This window comes from Lytechinus variegatus, chromosome 5, assembly GCF_018143015.1.
Source record: "Lytechinus variegatus isolate NC3 chromosome 5, Lvar_3.0, whole genome shotgun sequence".
Classification (NCBI taxonomy): domain Eukaryota; kingdom Metazoa; phylum Echinodermata; class Echinoidea; order Temnopleuroida; family Toxopneustidae; genus Lytechinus; species Lytechinus variegatus.
The window spans coordinates 16278872-16306836 of NC_054744.1; the positions used below are offsets into that span (position 1 = coordinate 16278872).

The window sequence follows — 27965 nt, forward strand, 5'->3', positions numbered from 1 at the left end:
TAAATTATGATCGAGGCCTGCGGTATTTTAATATTTCAACGTTGGCTCATGCACAGGCATAAATAAATACTCGCATCTGAATGATAGATAAATTATATGTGAACACTTTATCCAATTCGATTTGCAGAGAACAAATCTTATTTAGCAATACAAGTTTATAGAGAGTATATCTTGTCTAGTAGATTCTTATTAGCCTCTTTTAAAGTCATAACACCATTTTGGTGAAACATTAATAAGACATAGATAAACCAAAGAATATTTCAAAACAGCGATTTCGGAATTTTATTTCTGTACGTGTGTAAAAAAGATATCAGACTGACAGCAACGAGAGAGATTTATAGCTCGTCACATTTGCTCTACGGCGGCCGTACGGCTAGTCGAAAACAGTCTTTTCATTAAATTCAATTCAAACCAATACATGTACATGTAGCTGGTACAAAAAAATGTTGAAATGGCTGTTTTCGACTCGCCTTACGGCCGCCGTAGAGCAAATGTGACCAAGGTATTACGAGGCTCAATTCATAAAGAAAGAATGACACGTTTTCATTTAAATTCGATTGACGTGAAATCGCTAAGGGAAACCCTATTATTTACCAAACATGCTAACCGTATACTGTTTAATGACGTCTGGGTCCCGTTGCAGAAAGAGTTGCAATCGATCGCAACTCTAAAAATCATGGGCAACTTGATTTTCAACCAATCAACAGCGCGCATTTGGGACTTGCGATTGATTTTTTGACTTGCGTTCAAACGAAACTCTTTCTGCAACAGACCCCAGAGCTTTTCAGCAAATCACAAGCAATGATTTCATGGAATGGGAACGTATCAGTCCTTACAAAATGCATCAATTTTCCCACAATTTGTGAGTACCAAAATGCGATCTTGTGAATTAGGTCACTAGGCCAATAAACCACCTAATCGATAGCATTTCGTTCTCTGACAGTAGACCCAAATTGTTACCTTATAAATTTTATTTCATGCAACTTGTATCATTTGACCTCAATGAATGTAGTAAATATTATTAAAACATAATTGGGCGTTGTGGCGTGCGCCTGTAATCCAAGCGCGATGTGAAAATGTTGATATTTCGGTCTGAAAAAAATTGACAGTTTGATGGACGTTTTTAATAAACAAGATATATATCCAACAAAAGATTATTCCAAATCGAAGCGGGAGTTCTTTTGCGGTTTAAAACTCAAAACGAGACATTCTGTCTACCTATATAATCATGAAAAGTATGGGCTTTTGCTACAGAAATTATGCGAGCGCGAAGCGCGAGCTGAAAATTTTTAGATTCCAATCTGAAAAGCGGACATTTTGAGCACGATTTTAAATAAAGAACGAGTTGTGTATCTCTATCTCGCTTGCTGATTTCTGAGTAACATTACAATCTTATTTCATTTTTTTGTACGAAACGATATGTTTGCCCCCCAATATTTTCATTGGTGGGCGATCGCACCCCTGCCCCCCCCCAGGATCGACGCCTCTGTTTCGATATATGGTCTGAAAGAGTATGTTCTCCCAAATAATTTGATACCATATTTATGTGTTATATGTTAACGCTTGAATGACCTGGGGCCTGGTATTCTTTGCAGTGATATAAAAAAAAACATGTCGACATTAGGGAACTTTCTTAAATTACAATTAATCTTATTACCAAGATAAGTCAGTAAATACAAAAGAAATCAAAGTTCAATACAACTTTATGCTAATTTGAGGCCAAAGTTTGATTTTAATTGGAGAAGATATTTTTACATGCTCAATTGCCGCTGTTGTAACTGTATAATAGTCTCCTGTACGGAACCCCGGAAAAAGATATAGCAATGCTGCAAAGAATCCAAAATTCAGCCGCTGCAAGACTTGTCTCCATGCAGATCCAAGAAACGCAACCACATCACCCCAATCCTCAAAGAACTTCATTGGCTACCCATCAAATCACGAATTCGCTTCAAAAATCCTTCTAATAACATTTAATGCTGTTCATGGTCTTGCCCCTCAATATATTTCTGAAATTGTTTCTCCATATATACATGTACATCCCCTCTAGGACACTTAGATCATCAACTCAACTACTCCTTCAAGTACCCAGACTAAGACGCATGGCAAAATGTCCTTCTCCTACAGTGCCCCAACCCTTTGGAATTCCCTCCCCAGTACTCTCCGATCACTAAATTATCCTGGACTTTTCAAATCACAACTTAAAACATATTTTCTCTTTGATGAAGCATTCAAATAGTCCTTTCCTAGTACTTATGCCATACATGATATAACTGATTAATGATGATGTTGTTTAAGTGTTATTCTAAGTAATTCCTTATGTTGTATAATTTTTATTTCTGTAAATTGTATTGAGAGTCCTTTCATGTCTGAAATGCGCTTTATAAGAAGTGTATTATTATTATTACTATTATTATTATAGGAGCAAAGAAACTGAAATTGTCCATTTCCACTTTGGCGTATGATTTTTTTGTTTACTTTTCTTTTATTCAAAGGAACGTGCAATTAGTACTAAGAATTGTTATGATTGCGCTTATCACCAAAGAGAACCAGCCTGTAGCTTCCAGGAGCGATCCTCCTCGTGAATCGGTCGTGTAAGTTGGGGTGGTGTAGAGTACTTCAGGATCTTGGGACCCCTCAACATGAAGGTCCTCAAGGATGACGTCTTTGCCACTTCCGGTTTTCATTACGATGACGTAGTATTCCTGACCTTCGTCCATCTCCTTCTCGGGAAAGGACATGATTACCTGCTCAGCGTTGGGATCGTCTTCGAGGGCGTCGCTGCAGGTCTTCACGATGAAATCCACCTGCATGCTCCCGTTAAGATGGTCCAAGATCTACAAAGTTTCGAGAAAAGACACACACACACAAAAAAAAAAAATTATCATTGTTTCTGATGTAATTGTGTTGAGAATGATGGATGGTATTGACAATAACATTGAGGGTGATGGGGATGATGATGCTGATATAATGGTGGTGGTGGTTGTGATGATGATGATAATGGTGATGAAAAGGATAATGATGAAAGATGAAGATAATGAAACAGAAGATGATGATGATGCTGCTGTTGTCGCTGCTGCTGCTGATGATGATCTTCATTATAAAGATGACAGAAAATTACATTAATTTATGGAGTGCTCTCTCAAGTGTCTTTTGTGTGTATGCTGGCACGCTGTTGTTGAGGATCATGATTGTTGTGGTGGTGACGAAAAATGACGGTGAAGACGACGATGATGTAGCTGAAGGTTCAAAAGGTACGTAGGCCAATGTATATTTTTTTCATCTAATTTTCTACTTTTGTATTTTTTTTTTACCATAGTCCTTAATCAATATCGATGCAACACTCTCGGATTCCTCTAATCTTAATCCGAGTAAATCGGGAATTAATCTGAATGCAATCTAATACTGAGGATAATGCCCCTTGGGGCTCATACAGATGAATTGTTTCATCAGAAACGTATCCTTAAAGTCACTAACTTGTACCGTTTACAACTATTCCAATTCATGTATCCGCGAGATAGAAAGAGTTTACCTAATGTCCTACAAAATAAATTTATGAGAAATAATAACTTGCATTCATGTAATACCAGACAGTCGAATGACTATAACTTACCTAAAACAAGAACAGTATTTTCGGGCAAACTGTATTTTTCACAGGACCCACAGGACGCATGCATGGGTGAGCAAAAACCATTCGAAGAAAGGATGACAAAAACTAATTTGGCGGGGGTATCTGAATTTCAAAAAGAAAGTCACATGACTAAAAAGTTCAATATCTGCTCTTTTATTTGATACCTTAATCGCAGAAAATGGTCAAGAAATAAAAAAAAGTTATGATCCCTCGAAACAATGCTTGCTTTTCCATAATTTCATTAAATAAATGTGTTTTCACCAGTTTCCCCACAGAAGCTATCGCACGGTAACAAAACGGAGTGTCGAGTGAGTTTGAACGCTAGCCTGTAAAACCGCTTCATTTTAAGAAATTGTTGAAAATCAAGCCTTGTTTCAAATAACTAGAACTTTCTATTTCTTGACCAGTTTCTGTAATTCAGGTATCAAATTAAAAAGCAAATATTGAATTTTTTGAAAATGTGGTTTTCATTGTGAAACCCAGATACAGCCCGGCAAGTGACTTTTTGGTATCCCCTCTTCAAATTGTTTTTGCTCACTCATGCGTGAATGAGAAATAATCTAAGTTATTTCAGATGAAAGAGGAGACTCTAAGCTTTACAATTTTGTCTATTGTACTTGTGATTAAGTTATGATAAATCATCGATAAATCTCGTTTCCGTTTTTTGTGGGACGCACTGTATATATTACCTGGACATTGTAGCATTCTGCGGCAGGTAATGATTCCGAGAAATGTGTTCCATTAAATGCAACTTTACCATCTGAGCTAATAGAATATTTCAGCCCCGATGGATCCGTGTTTCCTGCCAAAATATTTTCCCGCGTTTCCGCGTCGTCAACCAGGTTTTTGCTACGGATGAAGATGTCAACTGTTGCTGTCGATGTGGAATCGTATCTATAAAAGGAAGTGTGTAATACAACAATGTTTATTTCTGTCATGAGTATAATGTACCGTCTTGAATTACCCTATGTTGTGATTTTAAAATGAATATGGTAGACTTGAACTGAGCATGGTATATACACATCCTACGCTGGGTTTCCTCAAAATCCTTCACAAAAGATAAATGTGCATCAAGAACGGTCATTATCTGTTTTCATATTTTTGATAAATGGAAAAAAATCGTTTTGTTAAAATAATTTCAGACATTCACATGCACCGCATTTCCGCGTCTATCGTATGATATGCCAATAACAAAAATAATGAAAATAATAATAATATTGGGTTTTTTACCCATGGTAGCATATGGATTTTTGTCACATTGAGACCTGCAACGTAAGGTTATTATTACCCTTCACAATTCTGATACATCGAGCACCAGACAAGAAGGCAGAAGACCCAATTTGTAAGCCTTTGCTGGGGCTCGACCGAGGATTGAACCCATTCATTGGGCGGATGCATGGTCTACCACTGAACCAACATGTCCCATACACGGGACAATACATAGGTATATACATAATCACCTGTGCACGAACTGAACTCTTGTCCTAACTGCCATTGGTCCATCAGTCCCAGGCATGTGCTGTCTCTTAGAGTGAACAATTGCTGCTCGAGAAGCGTTTCCAGATATGCCTAGGCCCTCAGTGCTGAGGAACGCAAAGTTTCGTCCGTCTTGATTTTCAAACGCAATCCATTGCTCTCGATCCCAGGCGGTGTCCAGTGGGGGTGAGGGCGTCCTTTCCGGATCATCAAGGGCGGTCAAGAATGCCTCCTTCTGGAGATCTGGAAGGTCGTAGAATATTCTCCTCGTGTCACCGTGCGTTCGCAGGTCAACGAGTCCTCCGACGTCAACGATGTCGCTCCCTGACGACCACACCGTGATAGAGAAAGAATCCCGGAGACCGAGGAGCCACACGAATTTTGGCCAGGACGTTTTGCACCAGACTGCCCGAATAGGGAAGGTGACTGGTTGTGGGTCCAGAGGGTAAGAGTAATATAAGTTATCGAAGATCATGGTCCATGTGTAGAGCTTATCGGCCATCATGGGACCCCAAGCTGTCGTGAAGCCCAGTGATAATGTGGTCTTGTCAAAGTACCTGTTATTGAAGTGAATGTTTTAGAATTCTGATAATAAAAAAATGACTAAAACAAGGAGAATTGCAGCAGCAATAACAACAAACAAAGGTAGTGATAATGAGTAAACATGCTATTTATCAGCACTCCAGTTTCGAATCATAAACATTTAGACTGAGCTTACACGTCGACTTTTAACCATTATCACACTATTGTAGTAACGGCTGCTTTTCAAATAATTTGGCCCTCAAATCTGTCAATGTAACGTAAATTAAAGCAACCTTTTTCCCCATATCTTGATTTTAGATTGTAAAACGCATATAGGCCTAAAGGCACTATTGTCATGACTGTGTGCATGCCTTGAATGGTATTGATTTGTAGTATGTTTAAAGCTTGTGTATAGTTTTGGTAAATCCACCAATGCACCTATCACTATTCCAATTCATTGCTAGCTAATATGAATGGATATGCCCTATAACAGTTATGATGTGGAGGATATGAAATGAAAATCTGTTTTACAGGATAAATTTTGCGATTTTACATGGAAATTTAACTTGATCGGGTCACCCGATCAAATTAAAATATCTGTGTGTTTTTGTCTTTCAATTAAATCCTATTCCAAATCATGGAATGGGCTGAAACTTTCAAGATGAATTATGTCCTTTGTCTGTAGCTTTTGGATATCTAATCACTAAATTTATAAGATAAGTGCTTGAATGCCCATTTTTTTTAATATTTAAAACAAGCATCGCCGAGAGAGAGCACTATATATCCAAGATTTGAATATTTGAAATTTTCTCAGAGAAGTGCAGTTGGAAAAATATCTAACGGTCTCTACGCTTCAGTAAGACTGTCATATTAGATGATATTCGATTATCAATCACATTATTGACCCTTTACCAAAGCTATACACAGGCTTTAATAGATATGAAAATAAACCGAAATGAAATGAACTCTTTCTAAGCTATGCCAGTTTATGAGAGTGTAATCCAATCATATAATGTATTTTGAAAAATACTCTATAATAAATTATTTTAAATCTATCATGAACAGACGATAGAAGTTTTAACAGATGTTTAAAGGAACATTTACCTATTTGCAATGTCAATGAAGGGCTGAGGCGGCACAGGATCACGTGGTGAATTGGGACCAATCACGATATCAGCATTGATCCAGAGTGGCGCCTTGAGTTCTGATTCATGATCTCCTATGAGAATCATGGAAGGCTCAAGAGCTTCCAAATACTTGAAATCAAGTTTCATTCCTGAATTGAATAATAATCATCAATATGTCAATAATGACAACACAAATACAGTGACGCTACAAAGTCAGGAAAATATGAAAATCCTAATTAAATTGATAGATTACGATTCATATAAAGACAAAATGCGTCCACACACGCATAAAAAATAAAGAGCAGTATTATACACTCTTAAAATGTTGGGCAACATACTGTCCACACAAATTTATCCAACCCTGCCAGCTCTGGGTAGTTTTCAGCCAATACTTTGTAGTTTTTCACCCAAAGCAAACATTATTGGTTTAAAACTACCCAGAATTGGATAAAGTTTTAACCATTCGGTGTGTGGACAGAATGTTGCCCAACATTTTTAAGAGTGTATGGTAAACATGCTAAATAAGAAAGTACATAATTTTCATCAGCAATTTCTATTTTGTCCTGTAAAATATGAAGGAATATCTTTACTGAATTTTTGGTGCCTTTTCAACAAAAAAATAAAAAATCACAAAACATATGGGAGGTCCTACATGTCATATGCTATACTTTGTTTATATCCTGATGTCTCGCTGGAGAGTACTATTTCTTTCATTTCTATTAGAAAATAGAAATGGAACTTTGTGCGAACACACATTAATACTGATATATAAATCTTAAAGTCACCCACCTTTGTCTGTATGCTGTGTTGTGACCTGTAGGAAGTGTTCAAGGGTTAGGTCACTATCGGTCAAGGGAGGATGCGCGTGAACAGGAATGTTAGTTTGATTTTCAGTCCCGATACCCCGTAGGATGATATCGGTTTCTAGCATCATGGTGTCGTCTGCATGTGAATGAAATAAAAACACAACATATCATAAGAGATTACAACACATTCGGAGGAAAACAAACTTTGCAGCTTTATAGGAGTAGACTAAGTCTAGAACTCAAATTGATGAATTATTCGCATAGATATAGACTGGCGATATCGGCATTTTTGTTTTATAACATTTTTTCGATTGTCTTCTTTAAAATCAGACATAAGATACAAAGTCTCACTATTAAAAGAAATTACACAACTTAACCAAGTATTATCACCATGATCACAGAATATATATATGATAATTGTACAACGATGATCATTGAGAATCAAAAATACAAAATGATGACAATGAAGAACATATAACTTGTCTCTATAATACATATTGAAATTCATAGCAATTTAAACTGATAAGAGAGAAAAATAAAAGATTAATAGGTGGTATACGGACCCCCCCCCCCGAGGTGACTTAACACATAATTTTGTTGACCTTTTCCAATGACTTACTACCTCGTCCCCTCATTATTGATGCGCAGTTGTGAAATTATGAGGAGTAGGGGCGCAGAAAGGTGGTGGAGGTTAGTCTGCTGTCCAACCCTTCACTCGAGTAAAGGGTCTGAATTGCAGCCTACCCATGTCTTCCGGAATTGAAACGACAAGTTTTTTATGTGCTCGTCTTTGCTTGGAGACACACTTGTTGATCAAATTTTCAATCAGTGTCTGTGCATGTGGGGGGGGGTAGGTAATAGAACGAGGTAGAAGGTCGTTGTAAAAGGTTCAGAAAATCATATATTTAAAAAAATGTCAAGTCACCTTAGAATGTCCGTATACCATCTTTCCTAGTTTTCACCCAATTTTTCACCACCTTCAATAACGAATCTCCTACCTGCAAGACTCTCGTTGAGGGATGCGATACTGTTGACGCCATGAGCCCATATTACATTCAATCCATCACCGTTGGTTGAAGGGAAAAAGTCAAGTACATTATCTTCTGTGTGAGTTGCCCCATCTATCAAAATAATCACAACAATATTTTAGAAACAAGTGGAGCGCCTCAGGCAGTCTCGCCTGCATTACGCGATTCAATAATAGCAGCAGTTCTGACTTTGAAAACGATTATGGAGTATTTGGAAAAAAACACACCCAGAATTCATATGATAATAGAATGCTATGTTCATTGACTTTAGTGCTGATACCATCTCACACCATATCACATAGCTAGACATTCTACTCCATACATGACCATGGAAAACATATCAAATATTATTATAGACACATGCCTACACCTGTAATTTAAATGGGAAGTCAAGTCAATATAGACTACATTTTTAAAATGGTTAGGCATATTTCTTACTAAATAAAAAAAAGACTTGTCTGAGGAATTCCAGCCAAAGCAACAATCTGTATTCCAAACTAAAGACCGTTATTTAAAGGCGTTAGTATAGAGTTTACATTACGACTAAAGGTAGGCTGAATGGTTTAAACAACCACCAAATTCGAGTATTATAATAATACATGGTCGAGACTATAACCATCTCGAGCAATGTTAAGGTCAAATTTCGACAGAAATATGGTGACCCAGGGAGGAATTTTGCTGACCAAAGAGAAAGTGACAATGGATTGATATATCCCACTTACCTGTGTGAGAAATGGAGATAACCAGTATTGAACACGCGAAGCAAAGTTTTATCAGCATCATATTTTGATAAGTTAACTCAAATTATGTACAATTGAAAATCCTCTATTGCTAACATGCGTAACGAAATTCGGTCGCTCGGTTATGGAAAAACCTGGCAGTTGTTGGATATACTATTTACCGGCGACAGGCCGACAACTTCCTTTTTATAAACATAACCTTTGGCTCTTCCCAGCCTCTTCTCATTCAGTTAGACCTTGTCCTTTATCCCCTATATCTACCATAGCATTATACACAGTATTGTTCGATGTTATTTGATAAGAAATAACAAAATAAATATACCTTTCGTAGATTAAAAAAAATTATTGTGCCATTTAATAGATTTTTTTTCCAATTTATTTTTAATAGATTTGATTTGATTTTTCTTCTACATAACAATGTAATATAACATAGATATAACAAACATATATTAACAATAAATCAGGTATAAATTATTTAGCATAAAATTAATAGCAGACGATGGATTGCCATTGTAAGCAAAGAAAATGCATGAAAAATATGACAAATCTAGAGTACTATACAGCACGATGCTGTTTGCATGCATAGGCGGCGGAAGCGGGGGGGGGGACGTGTCCCCCCCCTAAATTTTAGGTGGGGGAGGGGACGGTCCCCCCTAAGTTTTTTTTTTTTTTTTTTTTTTGCTTGTCAATTTGTTTTCCTGCGTCCCCCCCTAAATTCACGTAGACTCCCCCTGAAACGTGTGTTGTACCCTAAAATTTAGGTTGATAACCTTTTTTTTTTTTGCTTGTCAAAAATTTTTGGTATAGCAACTCCTAAAATTTAGGTTGATAACCTTTTTGGGGGCGCTTGTCCAATTTTTTTACCTGTGTCCATCCCAAAAATTCAGGTGCATACCCCCTAAATTTTTTGGCTTCCGCCGCCAATGTTTGCATGGGAAACATTTTCGCGAAAATCTCTTATCATGCTGGGCGTGATGAATTCTTAAAACTTGACATCTGAAACTGTGCTTCCACTTTCCGCTGAAATACCTCAGAAATTGACCGAATGGGGACTTCAGCGCGAATTCGGTGAATATAATCTGAGTAACCATCGATACCGATAGTTACTTACCCCCCCCCTTTCACCTATGATTTGCACCCATAAATTATGCAGGAGCATTGGGGGGGGGGGGGCGACCGAAGAGGAAAAATAAAAAGAAGTAAAAGAGGAAAGAAGAGAATCGAAAGAACGTTTATTACCCTTGTTATACAAATGAGAAAACATGGCACTACATGTGGATCACTTTGCCCCCTCCCCTCGAAAAATCCTAGCGCCGCCCATGCCCATTATGTTGTTGTTTTTATTTCGTCAGAACCCCCCCCTCCCCGTAAGGGCCTGTAATATTATTAAAAGAAATTGTTCGATTTGTGGGCAAAAATTCGTTTTCGGCAATACCGAAAATAAAATATCAATGAATGTAACATTTCTTAATCGTCATAATATACCTCACATATCGTACTAGTCCTAATAGCGCCAGCATTTGGCAATGGATATGCAAGCAGAGATTTTGAGGGGCAGCTGTTTTGGGGACACTGGTTGTAAATATCTGCAAGCGAGCGAAGAGAGAGAGGGAGAGAGAGAGAGAGAGAGTGCGTGAGTGTGTGTGTGTTGTGTGATAGAGGGAGAGAGAGAGAGGGAGGGGGATCTCGAGAGCGAGCAAAAACATCTACCAATAATACAACAGGCCTGCTTTGTTCTAAAGCAAAAATTCGAAATGAATAGAAATGTAAATTAATTTTTATATTTTTATCTTCATTCATGAAATGAGGGGATTGCGGTAAATCAACATGTAAAGAAGGGCACATGCATAGAACTCTCGGTACAATATATTGTATTACCCCCTTAAAAAACACAACTTGGTACTCTGGCAATTTCTTGATAATTGGCAGATAAAATAAAATAGGAATAACATGCAAAAGCACTTGGCGCATGCACCTCTTGCCATCGCATATTGGAAAGGGTGCCAGGTAAAAATGGCAGAGGTAAAAATGGCAGAGGTAATAATGGCAGAAGTAAAAATGGCAGAGGTAAAAATGGCAGAGGTAAAAATGGCAAAGGTAAAAATGGCAGAGGTAAAAATGGCAGAGGTAAAAATGGCAGAGGTAAAAATGGCAGAGGTAAAAATGGCAAAGGTAAAAATGGCAAAGGTAAAAATGGCAGAGGTAAAAATGGCAGAGGTAAAAATGGCAGAGGTAAAAATGGCAGAGGTAAAAATGGCAAAGGTAAAAATGGCAGAGGTAAATATGGCAGAGGTAAAAATGGCAGAGGTAAAATTGGCAGAGGTAAAAATGGCAAAGGTAGAAATGGCAGAGGTAAAATGATAAAGATAGGCTACATTATGATTATCATCCATGACCGGATTCTTGTCGACGAAATGGGCTATAAAAACTGATTAAATATTATGTTGTTTTTCATCATTTAAGATCTAAACTCAATCATTTTCTTGCCAAAATGATTTCAGTTAGTGACTGCGCGATGAAAGGATCTTAAGCTCGTAAGCAGAACAACGCTTTACATACAAACCCAACGATTTTTAAAATGTAAACACCAATGTGTGCAGCCACTAACCCTCTGAAACGAACAAGTTCGGGTCTACGTCGAACTACTTTCATAATTTAAACTGGATTAAAAAAAATAACTGAACATTCTGTAATAAAAGTATTTTTTTAAATTTCCATATCATGATGGATCATGATGAATAGATCCGCCAGTGACGTCACTGGCGGATCCATGGGGCACAGCTGGCCCGTGGCCCCCCTTGAGAGGTAATTATTAAAATCTTAGCAAATATGCTAACTCAAGTGTGCCCCCTTTTTAAAGCGAGACCCTTTACTGCTTGCTATTTATTTTGTTTACGAGTTAGTAGGCGGAAAACTTTTTTGCATGTCATTTTTCAGGAAAATGTGCCCCCCCTTGGAAAATCCTGGATGTGCCCCTGATTGTGCTCCTGATACGTTAAATGTAAATGATACAATAATTGTTCAGTCTTTATAGAGCAATACCTCAATGCAGCTAGTCCAAGTGGATGCCAGGTTCCCAAAGAGTTTGACGTCATATATGGGAAGCCTGCCCCATGACATTTTATGCACTAAAAATGGTTCATAATTGCTTTAAAAATATTTCAGGAGCGTCAGTGAAATGATCTGTCGCTTGATATAAACTGAAGATAAAAAAAAAATTGGATTTTTCTAGAAAATTACATTTCATTAATATTTTCTATACACCAAATATTGGAAAGCTGCTCGCAAATGACGTCACCATTGAAATATAAAAGTATAGCTTTTTAAATCTTTGATTGATTTCCTAAAACCCTCACCATTATCATTTTATTTTTTTTTGCTATTCTACAATGACTTTTAACCGAGGTTGAACTTCCCCTGTAATGAATTAAGTTCAATTGCGATCAAGAGTGTGCTTCAAATTTGAATACTAATACAGCGATTTGACATGAGAAGGCCATCCATGAGAGTCCAGAAAAATAGGATATTCTAGCCAAAAGATTATCAATTTGGTGCGGACGATCTATCTATGATTTTAAGAATGTCACCCTTTCCATTATTTTTATTTTCTTAAAACCTTTCTTAGTTAATCTATGTAGGGCTTACATGCGGAGGCTTTTCGATTTTTTTTTCATGGGGGTTGAAGACTCTTTACCTATACCATTATGACCTCTGCCATTTTTACCTCTGCCATTTTTACCTTTGCCATTTTTACCTCTGCCATTTTTACCTCTGCCATTTTTACCTCTGCCATTATTACCTCTGCCATTTTTACCTCTGCCATTATTACCTCTGCCATTTTTACCTCTGCCATTTTTACCTCTGCCATTATTACCTCTGCCATTTTTACCTCTGCCATTATTACCTCTGCCATTTTTACCTCTGCCATTTTTACCTCTGCCATTATTACCTCTGCCATTTTTACCTCTGCCATTTTTACCTTTGCCATTTTTACCTCTGCCATTTTTACCTCTGCCATTTTTACAACGAGCCATTGGAAATACCCTCGATTGCAACACTTACTGCAACATTGTTTTTCTTTCATTGTAGTGTGTTATAAGGTAGATTGCACATGCTTAATTAATATATTCGTTGAAAAAATGCAACACCATTGTTAAGGAACAGTTTTCCAATCACATCTTCATAGACCCAAACAAGAAAGATATAATTTATTTAAAAAGAAAATCTGTAAGGAATATTTCTAATTGTCATCGAAAGCGGGCGCCACTGTAGTTTGACCCAAGCAGTGATTGACGATGTGCAGAGGAGAGAGGTAATTTTTTTCTGTATTTAATCATGCTACAGTCACACTGTTGAAACTGATTCTTCGAGCCCGGAACACAAAGCTTAGAGATCATCGTCCCTTTTTTTCTTTGCAATTGATTATATTGACCAAATTATCGTGAAAATCAAGCGTGACATTAATCGCTATAACCTTTGTCTTATACGGAATTCCAAGGAGCTAAGCTCCTTGGGAACCTCAGACCGACCAGAGATCGAGATTGGTATCTCTTTCGCCGATGTGATTGTAGTATTGCACGAGTTATTATCTTCTTGTATTTTTGTTTTTGCCACTGAATAAGAATAGCATCATTCGGATAAAACAAGTTGAATCTACACTGCCCCTTTTTTTCGTTTAGCCCGATCTAAACGACCCTTTTAAACATGAGCCCATGGTTTAAAAATGACTTTGCTCTTCCAAAGCGAGGCCCCCTCCAGATCAGGGTTTATACAGATATCATTTAATCAGTCTCGTATTATACCTGGGCAACCTCGTCGAGATAGAGGAGCAAACAAAATCTCATCAAGCAAAACAACAACAAAAACAAGACAGATACAACATGATAAAAGCATGCAGGACAAATTTACTGTCAATTTCAGATGCATTTTCTCCGGTAAAAATTCTGATAACTAAAAAAAAAATCCGTCCGGTCCGATCAGAGGGGGGAGGGGGGCGAAAGCAATATACTGACCTGAAAATTAAACATTTGGGGGACATCCCCATAAGGCTATGTAGGCTATATACGAGGATATGTATCCGTGTTCATAATATTTTCATCTTTCAGGCCTCTGATTTGCTTCAATATCTTAGTAATGAATTTGTTGTGTTATCACTGACTACAGTTATTATCCAATTGCGAGATAGCAAAGCGAGCGAGCAAATTTTCAGGAATTGGAAGACATGATAATCAAAATCGTTCATGAGGTATAATTATTGGATAATGTGACGAATGAGCATAGTGAGGGAGCAAATTTTCGGTAGGTAGAATAAAGAATGTTGCCCCCAATCCTCTTTCAAGTGGTGTGTAATTATCCAGTCGGTCGGCAAGCCCTGAAAAAAGTCATATTGTAATGAATTTGTTGTGACATAAACTACTGGATTACAGTTAGTATCGAAATGTGAGAGAGAGAAGCGAGCGAGCAAATTTTCCTCAGTTGGAAGAAACAGAATAATTATCAACTCGTCTTTCAAGAGAGTGCACTTCATGTATAGTTATAATAATAATGCACTTCCCCATATTTTTGATGCCATGTTCCCTAAAAATCAATTTTATCATAACTACCCCACGAGACACTCTGACGAACTTCATATTCCACTTTACAGAACTTTACTGGCCAAAAATACACTCCTATTCAACGGTCCTAAATTCTGGAACTAACTAGCTAATAATGTTAAAGACAGTGTACATTATGGGCACTGAAAACGTGTATCCCCCGCTTGATGAGTACCTGTATTATATATTTTTTTATTGAACGATGACATTGGTCTGCTTTGTACAATATGGGCAACTCATTTTGTTTCAGAAAATTACTTCCAGCCTGTCACCCCTCTCTAGCATCACCACCAACCCTTATAACCATTGGCTTCTCCTAGACCTCATCCTGATCACTCATCATCATCATCATCATCATCGTCGTCGTCGTCGTCATCATCATCATCATCGTCGTCGTCGTCGTCGTCATCATCATCATCATCATCATCGTTGTCGTCGTCCACCACCACCCACCAGTCTCATCGTAATAGCATTTTCCCCCAGCACGGCCCTCAATGCACGGTATGCACGGTGGGAACGTACGCGCGTAGTCCGTCGAATTCGATTCGGCGAATCGGTTCGTGATATCGGTGCCGTATACACTTCCGGCCTGCCGTGGTTAACGAAAGTTGACTTCATCAGGTCAAGTTTTGTATGTCTCTGTGTTGGTTCTGATTTCCAAGCTAGACGAAAAACTGTTGAAGTTATCATGGCTGATGACGAGCCATCTGACAGCTCCAAGCGTTCAGATATTTACAACACACCTCGTGTTGTCACCATCTGCAAGAGTGAGACGGGATTTGGCTTCAATGTACGGGGGCAAGTCAGCGAAGGTGGCCAGCTCAAATCCATCAATGGCGAACTCTATGCGCCTCTTCAACATGTCAGCGCAGTGTTAGAAGGCGGGGCGGCCGAACGAGCAGGTATCATGAAGGGCGACCGGATCTTGGAAGTGTAAGGAATCTCATTTTCTTTACAATTTATTACACGAGTTGACTTATCTATTCATTGAAAGTTGACCGTGGTTGTAATGGTATCATGGCGACTTTGCGTCTTTGGTGTTGTATGTTTGTCCATTTAACTTGGTCTGTTTCATTTTATCTATTGTCTGACACTTAAGTGTATGAATGGGACTGCCTTGTGAAATTAGGTCAACAATTGGACTTGGAATATTGAAAAGATGAGCAGTGTTCAAACTTAAATCTATAGATCTAGATCTATAGCCTAGGTAGAGTACCGGTAAATTTAGACGGCTGGCAGCCGTTGGTTTTGAGGAGTTCTTTTTTACATTTTTTAACATTTCTCCTCGAGTCCTCGTACACAGACGGCTCGCTATTGTGCAGCCACCATAGCATTAGGGGGTTAACAATGCAAAATCCCCCGAAGGGGCTCATCGATTTTTGTCTTTGTTTCAGGAAAATATATAAAAAGAACTACCAAAATAAACATTCCGTTTTGGCCTGAAATGCACCAAAAGTGGGAAAAATAAACTTAAAAGGGGAAAAAACAGTGACTTACTTTGGCTGTCGCACAACTTCATTTCCGTTTTATCTGAACTTAATGCATAAATATATGGCCATTGAGTCCCCTGTACAGATCGAGCTAGAATTTTTTATCACTAAATGGTTAATAGTACTGTTCACGTGGTAAAAAAATGTGTGGTGAGTAGAGCCAACGGAGTTCAGCAGAACAACCAACGTACATAACAGAGATCGAAGCTTTTGGTCTAGAATAAAATGTGTTTCCCATTTATCGGATGATTTCAATTCGGGTAAATTTTATGTTTTCAACTCCTGCATGCAGTGTTGTTTGAGTGACTGCTCTTGAAAAGTTAAACTTTGAGTTGAGTCATATATAAAATATTTTAAAAAATTTATTTATTTTGTTTTTTATGGGGGTGTTGGGTAGGCCTGGGAGTAAACATCGATTGATCGAATGGTTTTGAATGTCTTGCCGTCGATCACTATTCGATTAGTAAAATTTACACTGTTTGAATGTTCGGCAGATACTGATTAGACACCTGGGATCACTCAAATACTTAAGTAATAGTAACAAAATGACAAGATAACAATGTTAATAATTTTTTAAGATACTTGATACAGGTTTAAAATTGATGTTATCAAGGTAATTTGTCAAAAATGAACAATTATTGTATCGCATTCATAGTTAAACACAAACCTTAAAGGTAAATGCTAGTTTTGGTAACGATATCAAAATGAGTTCGTACAGAATCCAATGAAATGACAACCAAAGTGTCTGTTTGTATAAATAAAACATATGTGCCAAAGGATTCTGGAAGAAATTGTGTAATTGCTGAGAAATCAGCAAATAAGCATAGGATTCGGGTAGAGCATCGGGCCAGACATTCAAAGCAATAATTATACACTGTCCCACGTGCGCTTATCTATGTTGGGGATCTTTAGTCTGAACATTTTTTAGCATAGATTTCAAGATTTCACAAAGTTCAGTTTATGTAACTGTACCAGATCTATATCCTCGATGATATACTGACAATTAAGCCCTGGTTTACAGACTCTCATGAAATCAGTGTTTACTGCAACTACTGGAATTTCTCTTTAAAAGAGCTCCAAAAATTGCAAATCCTTTATGAAACATGCCCCAGATCTTTGGAAAGTTTATGTACATGTGTATGTTGAATGAATAAATGAAAGCTTGCCTTCAGTCTCAATTTTGTTAGTGGTTCCGCTGGCCTACATGTACATGTATGTCTTGTTTCACTTCATTTCCTCCTTAGATTGAAACTGAAATCATTCTTCCACTCTATTGGGAACCTATACCTATTTAATAACCAACACATGTAGAAGAAACTCAACGAACCCCTCCCCCTAAAAAAAAAAGAAAATGATGATTGAAATTGTTTGGGATTTTACTCAAACAAGATACATGTATGTGCTCACAATGCAATCACAGTGACACTTCTAATCAGTCTGCAAGAAAACTTGTGACAAAGAAACATGTTTACCGTATCTTGTTTGTATTAAAATGTTACTACCGTATTTGAAATACAGTATTGAAAGCATAAAGAAGAAGAACCACTCTTTGAAATACTCTTACTCTAGTTCTAATTTTTTTGCTTTTTGAAGAAGCTTCTTTGGCGAATTATTATTGGTTTTGGGGTGGCTTGTCAGTGGTCACATTTATTCTGGATGCAAATTTGTCATTTCTATATTTTATTGATATTTAGTGAGAAATAATGGACAATGTATGAGATGATTTCCAATAGAACTGCACATGGTTTGATCATCAGGCAATCATCAAAACAATTGAAATTCTGGCATAACTTGTTTATGATTTGTTTTGAATCATATATGGAAAAATAATGTTTATTTATTTGATCAACAATATAAAAGATCGGTTAGAAATGAACATAAGATATGGTCCACTTAGTGCATTTATCATATTGTGATCAGTGAAACATATTCATGGTTATGATTAGTCCTAGTTATGATCTTTGTTATAATGTAATTCTACAGTATTTGAAGATATGTTTTGATTCATAATTCTATTTTCTATTCTATTCTATTGTGTATCACTTCCATATTTTTATTCATAAACCCAACAGAAATTTTTCATCGAATTGAAGGATATTATTATGTCTCTGAAAAGAAAACAGTGATCATAGATAGGTGGGTGTATGAAAATTATATCAGGCACATACATTATGAAGTGTATTGAGGTGTCAGCGATTTATATATTATTAGGAAAGAACTCTAGCTTTCGGAAAAGGAAATATAGAAGATGCATTTTCCTAAAAAGTCAGAAAGGCAAAGAAATAAAAGTCCCCAATGTCACATACACTTTAAATAAACCATCCCGGGAAATGTTTCAAAAGTGTTTTTAGGTATTAATGTCTTCAAATCAATTTTATGTATTTTCCGTTATAAACTCGAGTTCTCCGAAAAGAATTATGAATGACGCATTCTTCCGACAACAACGTTGGAAAGGAAAATAAAAAAGAAACAAAGTCAGCAGCATCTCAGGTTATTTTACAATCTGTCAGGACGTATTTGTTTTAGGTGCTAATGATATCATATAAATTTTACCTTTCAGGATGAACCCTTGTTCTTGTTAAATATAAATGACGCATTTTCCCAACTTTGTTGGGAGAGAAATAAAACTGAATAGAAGTTGGCAACATCTCAGATGTACAGTACAATCCATCAGGGCGCATTTTCCCAACAACTACAGAAAGGAAAATAAAATGGAATTGAAGTTGCCATCATCTCAGATTAATATTTGCTCCATCAGGACATGTTTTAAAATTGTTTTGAGGTTCTAACGATATCAAATAAATTATTTTCTACCTTTCAGTATGAACCATTGTTCTCCATTAAGAAACTTTATATATAAATAATGCATTTTCCCCAAAACGTCCATCATATTAGATTAATGAGCAATCAATCTGGGCTAGTTTCAAAATTGTTTTGAGGTGCTAACAGGGAGGGTCTGTCTTTCCTTATGAACTTGTGTGTTCTCAGAGAAGAATGTATATATGTATAAACAGCGCATTTTTCCAACATTGTCAGTAAGGAAATTAAAAATGATTAGAAGTCACAGAGATCTCAGCTCAGATTAATTGCACAATCTATCTGGATCAGGGCATGTTTTGAAATTGTTTTGAATTCTAAACTGTTCAAAAATTGTGCACATTACAGTATGTATGATCAGCGATTAGCATGAAATAGCCAATCAGCCTTGATTAGATCATCAATAATAATAATAATAATAATACCAACATGCGCATATCACTGCCGAATGCGTCCCTATGCGCTTCATTATTACCCCAGGTGGCTCATTATTGGATGCCAATCCGATGATCAGTTTAGTACTCAGTCACAAGACTATGTTCCAGCATACTGAATGAAATATCAGGGTTGTAAAATAATTACAACGTTAAAGTCCCTTTGTTGTTAAATTCAGGTGAAAATATGAATGGATTGTGTGAGAATCATTATGATTCACATTGTCCTTTCTTTTCATCAAAATAATGAAGTTACATTTTGATGTGGACCTGACAGTCTACTACTACTACTAGTTATACCAGGCTTATACTACTTCTACTATTACTACTACTACTACTACTACTACTACTACTACTACTACTACTACTACTACTACTACTACTACTACTACTACTACTACTACTACTACTACTTCTACTACATCTTCTACTACTACTACTACTACTACTACTACTACTACTACTACTACTACTAATACTACTGCTACTACTACTACTACTACTACTACTACTACTATTACTACTACTACTTCTACTACTATGGCTTCTACTACTATACTACTGCTGCTGCTGCTGCTGCTACTACTACTACTACTACTACTACTACTACTACTACTACTACTATACTACTACTGCTACTACTACGACTGCTGCTGCTACTACTACTACTACTACTACTACTACTACGGCACTGTTCTTATACTCCATACATTGATGTACATGTACATGGTCAGACACCAGCTGTTCATGCTTGTAGAACATTTGCATGTCTACATACGTGAGGATGAATCATCATAAACACTGAACTGACAACATACATGTCCACATGGTAAACATTAGAGGTGACTAAACTACCCCTTTCCCCCAGTCACATACTAATTAATCATGTCTGCAGTGCAGTGCACAATGTCTGACATCCTGAGCCATATTTCAGATACCGGTAGTCATGTTCATGTACAGGTACATAAGTGTTCCACTACCAGTTAAGATCTACAGTTTAAAGCTTGTGTATAGTTTTGGTAAATCCACCAAAATGCACCTATCACTATTCCAATTCATTGCTAGCTAATATGAATGGATATGCCCTATAACAGTTATGATGTGGAGGATATGAAATGAAAATGTGTTTTACAGGACAAATTTTGCGATTTTACATGGAAATTTAACTTGATCGGGTCACCCGATCAAATTAAAATATCTGTGTGTTTTTGTCTTTAAATTAAATCCTATTCCAAATCATGGAATGGGCTGAAACTTTCAAGATATGTTCTTTGTCTGTAACTTTTGGATATCTAATCACTAAATTTATAAGATAAGTGCTTGAATGCCCATTTTTTAAATTTAAAACAAGCATCGCCGAGAGAGGGCGCTATATATCCAAGATTTGAATATTTGAAATTTTCTCAGAGAAGTGCAGTTGGAAAAATATCTAACGGTCTCTACGCTTCAGTAAGACTGTCATATTAGATGATATTCGATTATCAATCACATTATTGACCCTTTACCAAAGCTATACACAGGCTTTAAAGACTGGTCTGAATTATGGATAATTACATGTAAACAGTTTTAAAAAATTATTTACATTCTCAATGATTTCTGATATTTTTCTCTAAGTAAACTAGGTACACATCAAAACATACAATGATAATGTTTATTTTCTAATATAACATGGAGTGAGGCTTCAAACTTGAAATCATACATGTACACAAAATGGTTTGGTACTTTTATTTCGATTGCATTATGTGTTGCTATTACTTGTAATCCAATCTGAAAAATGTTTGAATATTGACATCACCATTTCCTAAATCTTAATGTACTTGTATGAATAATGCATTGTTCATGCATGATTTCATGCACCATGTGTCTATATTTGCACTCACTTGTCAATATTTAGAATTTGCTGAAAATGCAATTGCATTGAAATCAGACTCACCAACACTCACAAACACATGTCATACATGTCATACATGTACATAATTGAAATGGTACTGCTGATGTGCTAAATCATTGTGCTGAACAAGTAAAAACATAACAAACATTTATGTTTATAGTATTTACATGTATATACAGACTCTTTCATCTTGTTAGACAACATCCATGTAGTGAGAATGTGTGTACTATACAGGAATATCAATTCAATTGACATTTGGTGTGTACATACATTGTCAATGAGTCCTTGAAGGTCATGAATACTTGGAAGATGGTAAAATTGCAATACAAATCATACAAGCTTTATGGCCATACACCTTTACTGCGAAACCTAGCTGTAGTTTAGCGGTAGTTTCGTGCCTTTACTTGAGCTAATGTACGGGTGAGTAGATACTGTATGTTTGCTCTTGAATATAAACAGTACATTTGTTCAGTGAGCCCCAAATTCATGACCACAATTTTTTTCATTATTTTTAATACTAAAGTTATTAAAAAAAACCAACTAAATCTTAATCGTAACCAAAATGGCAAATATTTTGAAGTGTGAATGTACACCACTCTGTCGAGAGTATTATATTTACACTGTCTGTGCTAGCTTGCAAGGAATGAGTGTATTCCCTTGACATTCAGAACATTGATCAAGAAAGCGATGTCTGCAGGACCAGTGCAGGTGACAGCTCTGTATTTTCCAGGCACATTCATGCATGTAATACAAGTAGGGTCTACATGTACATGTATATGTTCCTCAGTTGAGAAGTTCTACTTGTTGAAGCCAAAGAAGCCATAAAAGCCACATTTGTTTGTTGCAATTTAAGGTTTTATGGTAGATTTAGATTTATTGTAAATAAAGAAAAATATATAGAAGTGTAGAAATCTAGTAGATATTGTACAGTTTATTTCCACCAATTTCCCCTGCCTTCTTTCCTCACCAACCTGTTTTGTTCATCGCGTTTGGGGCCGATACGTGACCTACTGACCTGGTTAGATGGAGCTGACAATAGAGGCTGATGAGTTTCCCCTGCATCAGGTTTGACATGGCGGCCCAACCCCTTCATACTTGAGCTAAAGCTTGCACCCTACTGATTAATTCCAAGACACAAATGATCTAACATGTGTATGTAGATTTACAAGTACATAGTACATACTGGTAATGCTGTGTTATAATTCTGTAGTTATGGTACATTTTTACACTCACATCCATGACTTCCATGTACATGTAGTCACATTTGTTTTCATGTCTACCTACAGGTGTACATGTAATTCTGAAGGGACATTTTCATGTAGATAATGAACGTGGACTGTTTATACCAAAAGTGTTTTATTCCATGGATATTGGAGTACAGCCAAAGTAATGAGGTACATGTATTCCATTATTCCAGGATTCACGCTTTGTGCCTTGAACGTTTGGGATTCATCTGTTTAATATATACACCCGTACATGTTGTGCATGTACAAATGAAAACATACATGTAAAATGGTTCTAAAAGGAACTGCCGATATGAATTAATTTCATGCACAGTACATGTACTAGCTGGTTGTGGCAGTTCTGGGTTGAACTTGAGGTTGCTCGGAGGGCCATTCACAGCATAATCAGATTTCAAAGCAACTGTTACAACTGCCATTCCCTGAGGGCTGCGGCCATCCCATGCTAGACATCGTCACTGGCAGGTCAGGGGTAGGAATAATAATATACATGTAGGTACATGTAGGTGTATCTATACCCAGGGTAGCCACTTCAATTCCGAAAACTGTTCTCCCAGCAGGCCCTGCAATTATTATTACCCCGGCTTTAGCTGAGCTGCCTACATGTACATGTAGGCGCTCAAGCATTCAATAAATTTCTTCCTAATGGGTACCAATTCACCTCTCCTGGGTTGAGTGTAGCACAATGTGGATAAATTTCTTGCTGAAGGAAGAGAAAAGCCACCTCCTTTAATAGACCTTCAAGAACAGCTTTTGAAAGCTATCCATCTTGGATAGCGTCAGTTTTTTGCTTTCATTTGTTGTTTAATAAAGATGACTATCAATTGTTTTGTGGATACACTGTAGGGACTCATGTACACAAAGCAGCAAAGCACAAATCCTTGAGCTTGCTGAGTTCATCTGAGGACTTTTTTGTGACGATTTACATTTGTTTAAAAGTTTGCATTATGGGATTACAATTAGGCCTGTCATGTATGTACATGTACAAATTCATTATTTGGTTCATCATGTGATCTTGTGAGAGTTAATTTCATGAGTTTTTTTTTCTTCAAAATACATACGAGTCTTTCCATGAAATCAGGACACAAATTGTGATATTTCAGCATAAACTCTTGATACTAATCATATCGAACATTGTTTGTAGGCCTAAGGCTCTACATATATAGTCCTCCAAGAATTGAAAAAAATGGATTGATTTCTGGTTTTAAATATAAAATATAATCATTGCTACAACTTATTTTGTTACAAGGGAAATACATGTACATTGTACATACACACACATGAATGAAAATTTGAAATTCATATGATTTCATACATTGTATATTTTCAGCCCAGGATACCCCTTGAATGCTAAACAACTTTTGCTTGACGAGTGACTGTCCCAGACAATCATTCAAAAGGAATATGATTCTAGGACATACTATGTAGGGAGTCCTCGGGAAGTTGTCTTGGTAAAGGGGTGGGGAGATGTGCCCTTTGTTGAGAAGGAACTAAATAAATACTCTATAAACTGATCTGTTCTGTTTTACCCAGCTACATGTACATGTACATGCTGAAGTCTGTTTTTAGCCCCTCTTTTCATAGTTTGCAGTGCAGTTAATCACCCCCTCCTCAACCCCCCTCCCACTCACATTAAGGACTTGAAATCACCCTTATGAAACTCCAGCTGAATTAAAGATGCCATTTACATGCAAGTTTCTAGTCTGCATCCAATTTCAATTTGCACCCTCAAATTAATTTCGACACACGTTATAGGCTCAGATGGAACTGTCTTCTAACCGTACAGTACCCCATTTAGAGGGAGATTCGATTACGATGAGACGCAATATCCCAGAACCCGAGGCCACTTTTAAAAGATTATATTTCAATATTTTGATCAAAATTTTATATTGGGTAAAAATGAAGAAGACTTGATTACTTGTTGAATATTCATTTACTTCTGATTGTTTGGGAAGTTTGCAATTCCCTATTTATAGCATTAATGGAATGCAAGATTTAGAACATGCAGAGTATGTGAGACTTCTTCAGACATATGACTAGACTCTGAAAAACAGCTTTGTAATATCGTGGGTAAAATAGTCAACAAGAAATGTAGTCATAACCAACTATTAAATACAGTTCTATTTTTTACCCCTCCCCCCCAAAAAAGGCCAAGTTGGCCAACATCCATCCTGGGGGCCGTTTCATAAAGCTGTTCGTAAGTTAAGAGCGACTTTAAGAACGACTGGTGATCCTTTCTTTTGGTAAATGGTTATGGTATACCCCATTGACGAAGGTTAAGTGCGTAAGAAAGGATCACCAGTTGTTCTTAAAGTCGCTCTTAACTTACGAACAGCTTTATGAAACACCCACCAGGACCACTTTGGTCAGACAAGCTCCATATCTCTTTTCAAGACAAAAATCTTTTATATTCATGGCTTTTTGTGTGATTAAAATCCTATGTAACACATTATGAAATGCATCCGTAAAAAAATTAACCGTATAGAGAATTGGTTTACAAAGTAACTGATTCCAGTATGTATACTGTACATGTACATGTACAGTAGTTGTGACATCAGTATGCACATTCCTTTGCTCCCCCGTTGTGAAAATAACTTTGAAAAGTGCATCATGTGCCACATTATCCCCTAAATTTGATATACTTATAGCATTCAAGATTTCTTCTCATGCAACTCTGGGGAACCATTTTGGCCGTATCTCATTACAAATCGCCATGCACTGTTGGTTTGATTGCTATTCATATTTGAGAAGGTTCTCAACGTCACCTTCCATGAATTCTACCGCAGATATGGATTTGTGAGTGGTGTTTAAGAGGTAGCACACTCTTCTCCTCGGAATTTAAAAACATTTTCAAGCATGTTCTTGTGTAATACTTTAGTTTGCTGTTTAGGATCTAATTTATTCCAATAAAATTTTTGTCATTATTTTCAAGAGTGATAAAGAATGTGTTTCTCCTCATTATGCAGTGGGCAACATTAGGCCTTGAATTGAAATATTTTGGGGTAAGGTTGTTCTCTGGAGCACATTCCTTTATTGCAGCACAAAGGGGAGGGGGTGGGGGTTAAAAAGTAGGGCACTAAAAATCTCCAAAGCCAACAAGAGGGGCATTAAGTCCAGTTCAAATGACATCCATGCTGCTATTGGTGCCCTTTTATTCAACCCCTGCAATTAAGATGGTTCCAAACTAAACAATTCTTTAACCCTCCAGATTCTAAATTTGATTTTTTAAAAAGTTAATTCACTTGTCAAATGTTGAAATAAATCGATGAATATTGAATTTTCGAAATTATCTGTTTACTGGTAAATCAAAACGAGAAATCCATTTTGGTTCCTTGGTTTTCATTTTAAAAATTCATTGAATTTACCCTATAAAGACAGAATTCATGTCTTCGCCCTACACATTTGCTATGACAAAACAAATTTCCATTTTAGATCAAGTGTTAAATGGAGTTAGAGATTTTTAGAAACTAAGGAAAATCCCTGTCCTTAAATCTTGATTCTGAACTCTTCTACATTTTCTTGCGCGTATTTACATCCAATCTTATGAAATATGCCAATGGTAAAGATTGGAAAAGCAGTTCACATTGAAACCTCCCGACACCGCACTAATCACGCAACTGTCACTTCATGACAGAAACAATCCTCAAGGTAGGTAATTAGTTTTGCCCACAAGTATAAGATATCCCACTATCCATCAAGGAGGAGGGTCGTATACTCCATATCTAATCCAGTTCTGAGATGCACGACTCTTCTAGTACAGAGATTTATAGGGATATCTTTGTACTTTGGCTCTCCAGTGTTGATAATAAGATTGGAAAGGTCTCTTGAGGAAATTTACATAGACTTATACTTTACATGTAATTATATTTTCATTATTTTGTGAAGATTAGGAATTCTTTTTTGTATTGAAAATTGATTATATGGTCCTGTTTGATTAAATAAAGATTTTATTGTGAATTAAAGCTATGCTTACATGTCGGTGCTAATGCTCACATGTACAGTGTAATTTCATCAGCACCAAAACATGAAGCCCTCATAGGTCAGTGGTCACTGAACTCGTAATGCAATATGTTGACATCTTCAGTAGATCTTATACAGAAAGGTTTCCTTTCATGACTGTCCATCTCGGCCTGTAGGTTCGGCCAATTAAGCTCTTGAACACTGCAATACTTGAAATCATTCAATTGGCTAGGATATATGCACTGTTATTGAAAATACATAACACAAAATAAAATTCTCCATTAAAATGTAAAATTAGATTGTTGCTTGCTAAGTGCCAGTGCCAAAATAAATATTTTCAGTGTAAAAATCTGTATAGAATGTGATATGAAGTTTGTTGTAGTGCATTGTTCACATCAACAAGTACCGGTACTTCATTGTGTCTCCGCTGTGTGCCAAAGTTATTCTCTTTCTGTATTTGTTTGCTTAAATCTTCCTGTTTCTGAGGACTGTAGAAGGAGGGGAGGATTTGATGAGAGGGATTTAAAATAAGACAGGGAAAAGCTGCTGCACTGTCCTACACACAAGCAGATAGAAGTGACGAAAGTTACAAAAATCATATATGGCAGTGCAAGAAATTTAATTATCATCTACATGTACATGTATATAGAATGTTTTTAGCGATGCTTTAAAAACGTGTGTATGTTGGTCTGCATCAATTGCCTGTGCAGTATCCATGCACAGCATAGAGCACGATGACACTCAATAATGTCATAATACATGTAAACTACATGTAAATTGCATGTCTGCAACAAAATTGATCCTAATGAAGTGATGATGCCATAATGTGATAGTGATATGACTTGTTCAATTGAATTTCATCCTCTTTTTTTTGGAGGGGGGGGGATAGGATGGATGATAATAATTATATTGGATGGCTTTATTTCATGGAATGCCATAAATATTCTACACATAAATGCCAATTTTCCATGAATCAGAGATGAGTGGAATATTTGCCCAAACTCTTGAAATATTTCTTGTTTTCTTGGGGGATAAGTAGATGCTGAAGGGAGGGAGGGGGGGGGGGAAGGAGGGATGGGATAGACCATTAGATGAAGTGCACTTGTACTTTGATTCAGAGAATCGTGAGTTACAAAGGACAATCATGTCTTTGATTGTGACGGAATGTCTCGTCTTTAGCTATTCCACTCTATATCCACTCGGTGCGTGCT

General features: G+C 36.8%; 2 protein-coding genes across 2 annotated transcripts in view; one reads left to right on the plus strand and one right to left on the minus strand.

The window, feature by feature from the left end:
* Window positions 1-1432: 1432 nt before the first annotated feature.
* On the minus strand, window positions 1433-9476 carry LOC121415571 (protein FAM151A-like). Its single transcript, XM_041608835.1, has 7 exons — window positions 9310-9476; window positions 8558-8680; window positions 7543-7695; window positions 6731-6902; window positions 5089-5661; window positions 4318-4522; window positions 1433-2834 (listed from the first exon to the last, which is right to left on the minus strand). Exons 1-7 carry the CDS (start codon window positions 9368-9370, stop codon window positions 2487-2489), a joined length of 1635 nt encoding a protein of 544 aa, XP_041464769.1. The 5' UTR covers window positions 9371-9476; the 3' UTR covers window positions 1433-2486.
* Window positions 9477-15609: 6133 nt separating this feature from the next.
* LOC121414909 (sorting nexin-27-like) overlaps window positions 15610-27965 on the plus strand; it is a 77062-nt gene continuing 64706 nt past the window's right edge. The window contains 1 exon segment of the mRNA XM_041607956.1: window positions 15610-15854. Within this exon segment, the coding sequence (XP_041463890.1) occupies window positions 15610-15854 (245 nt within the window).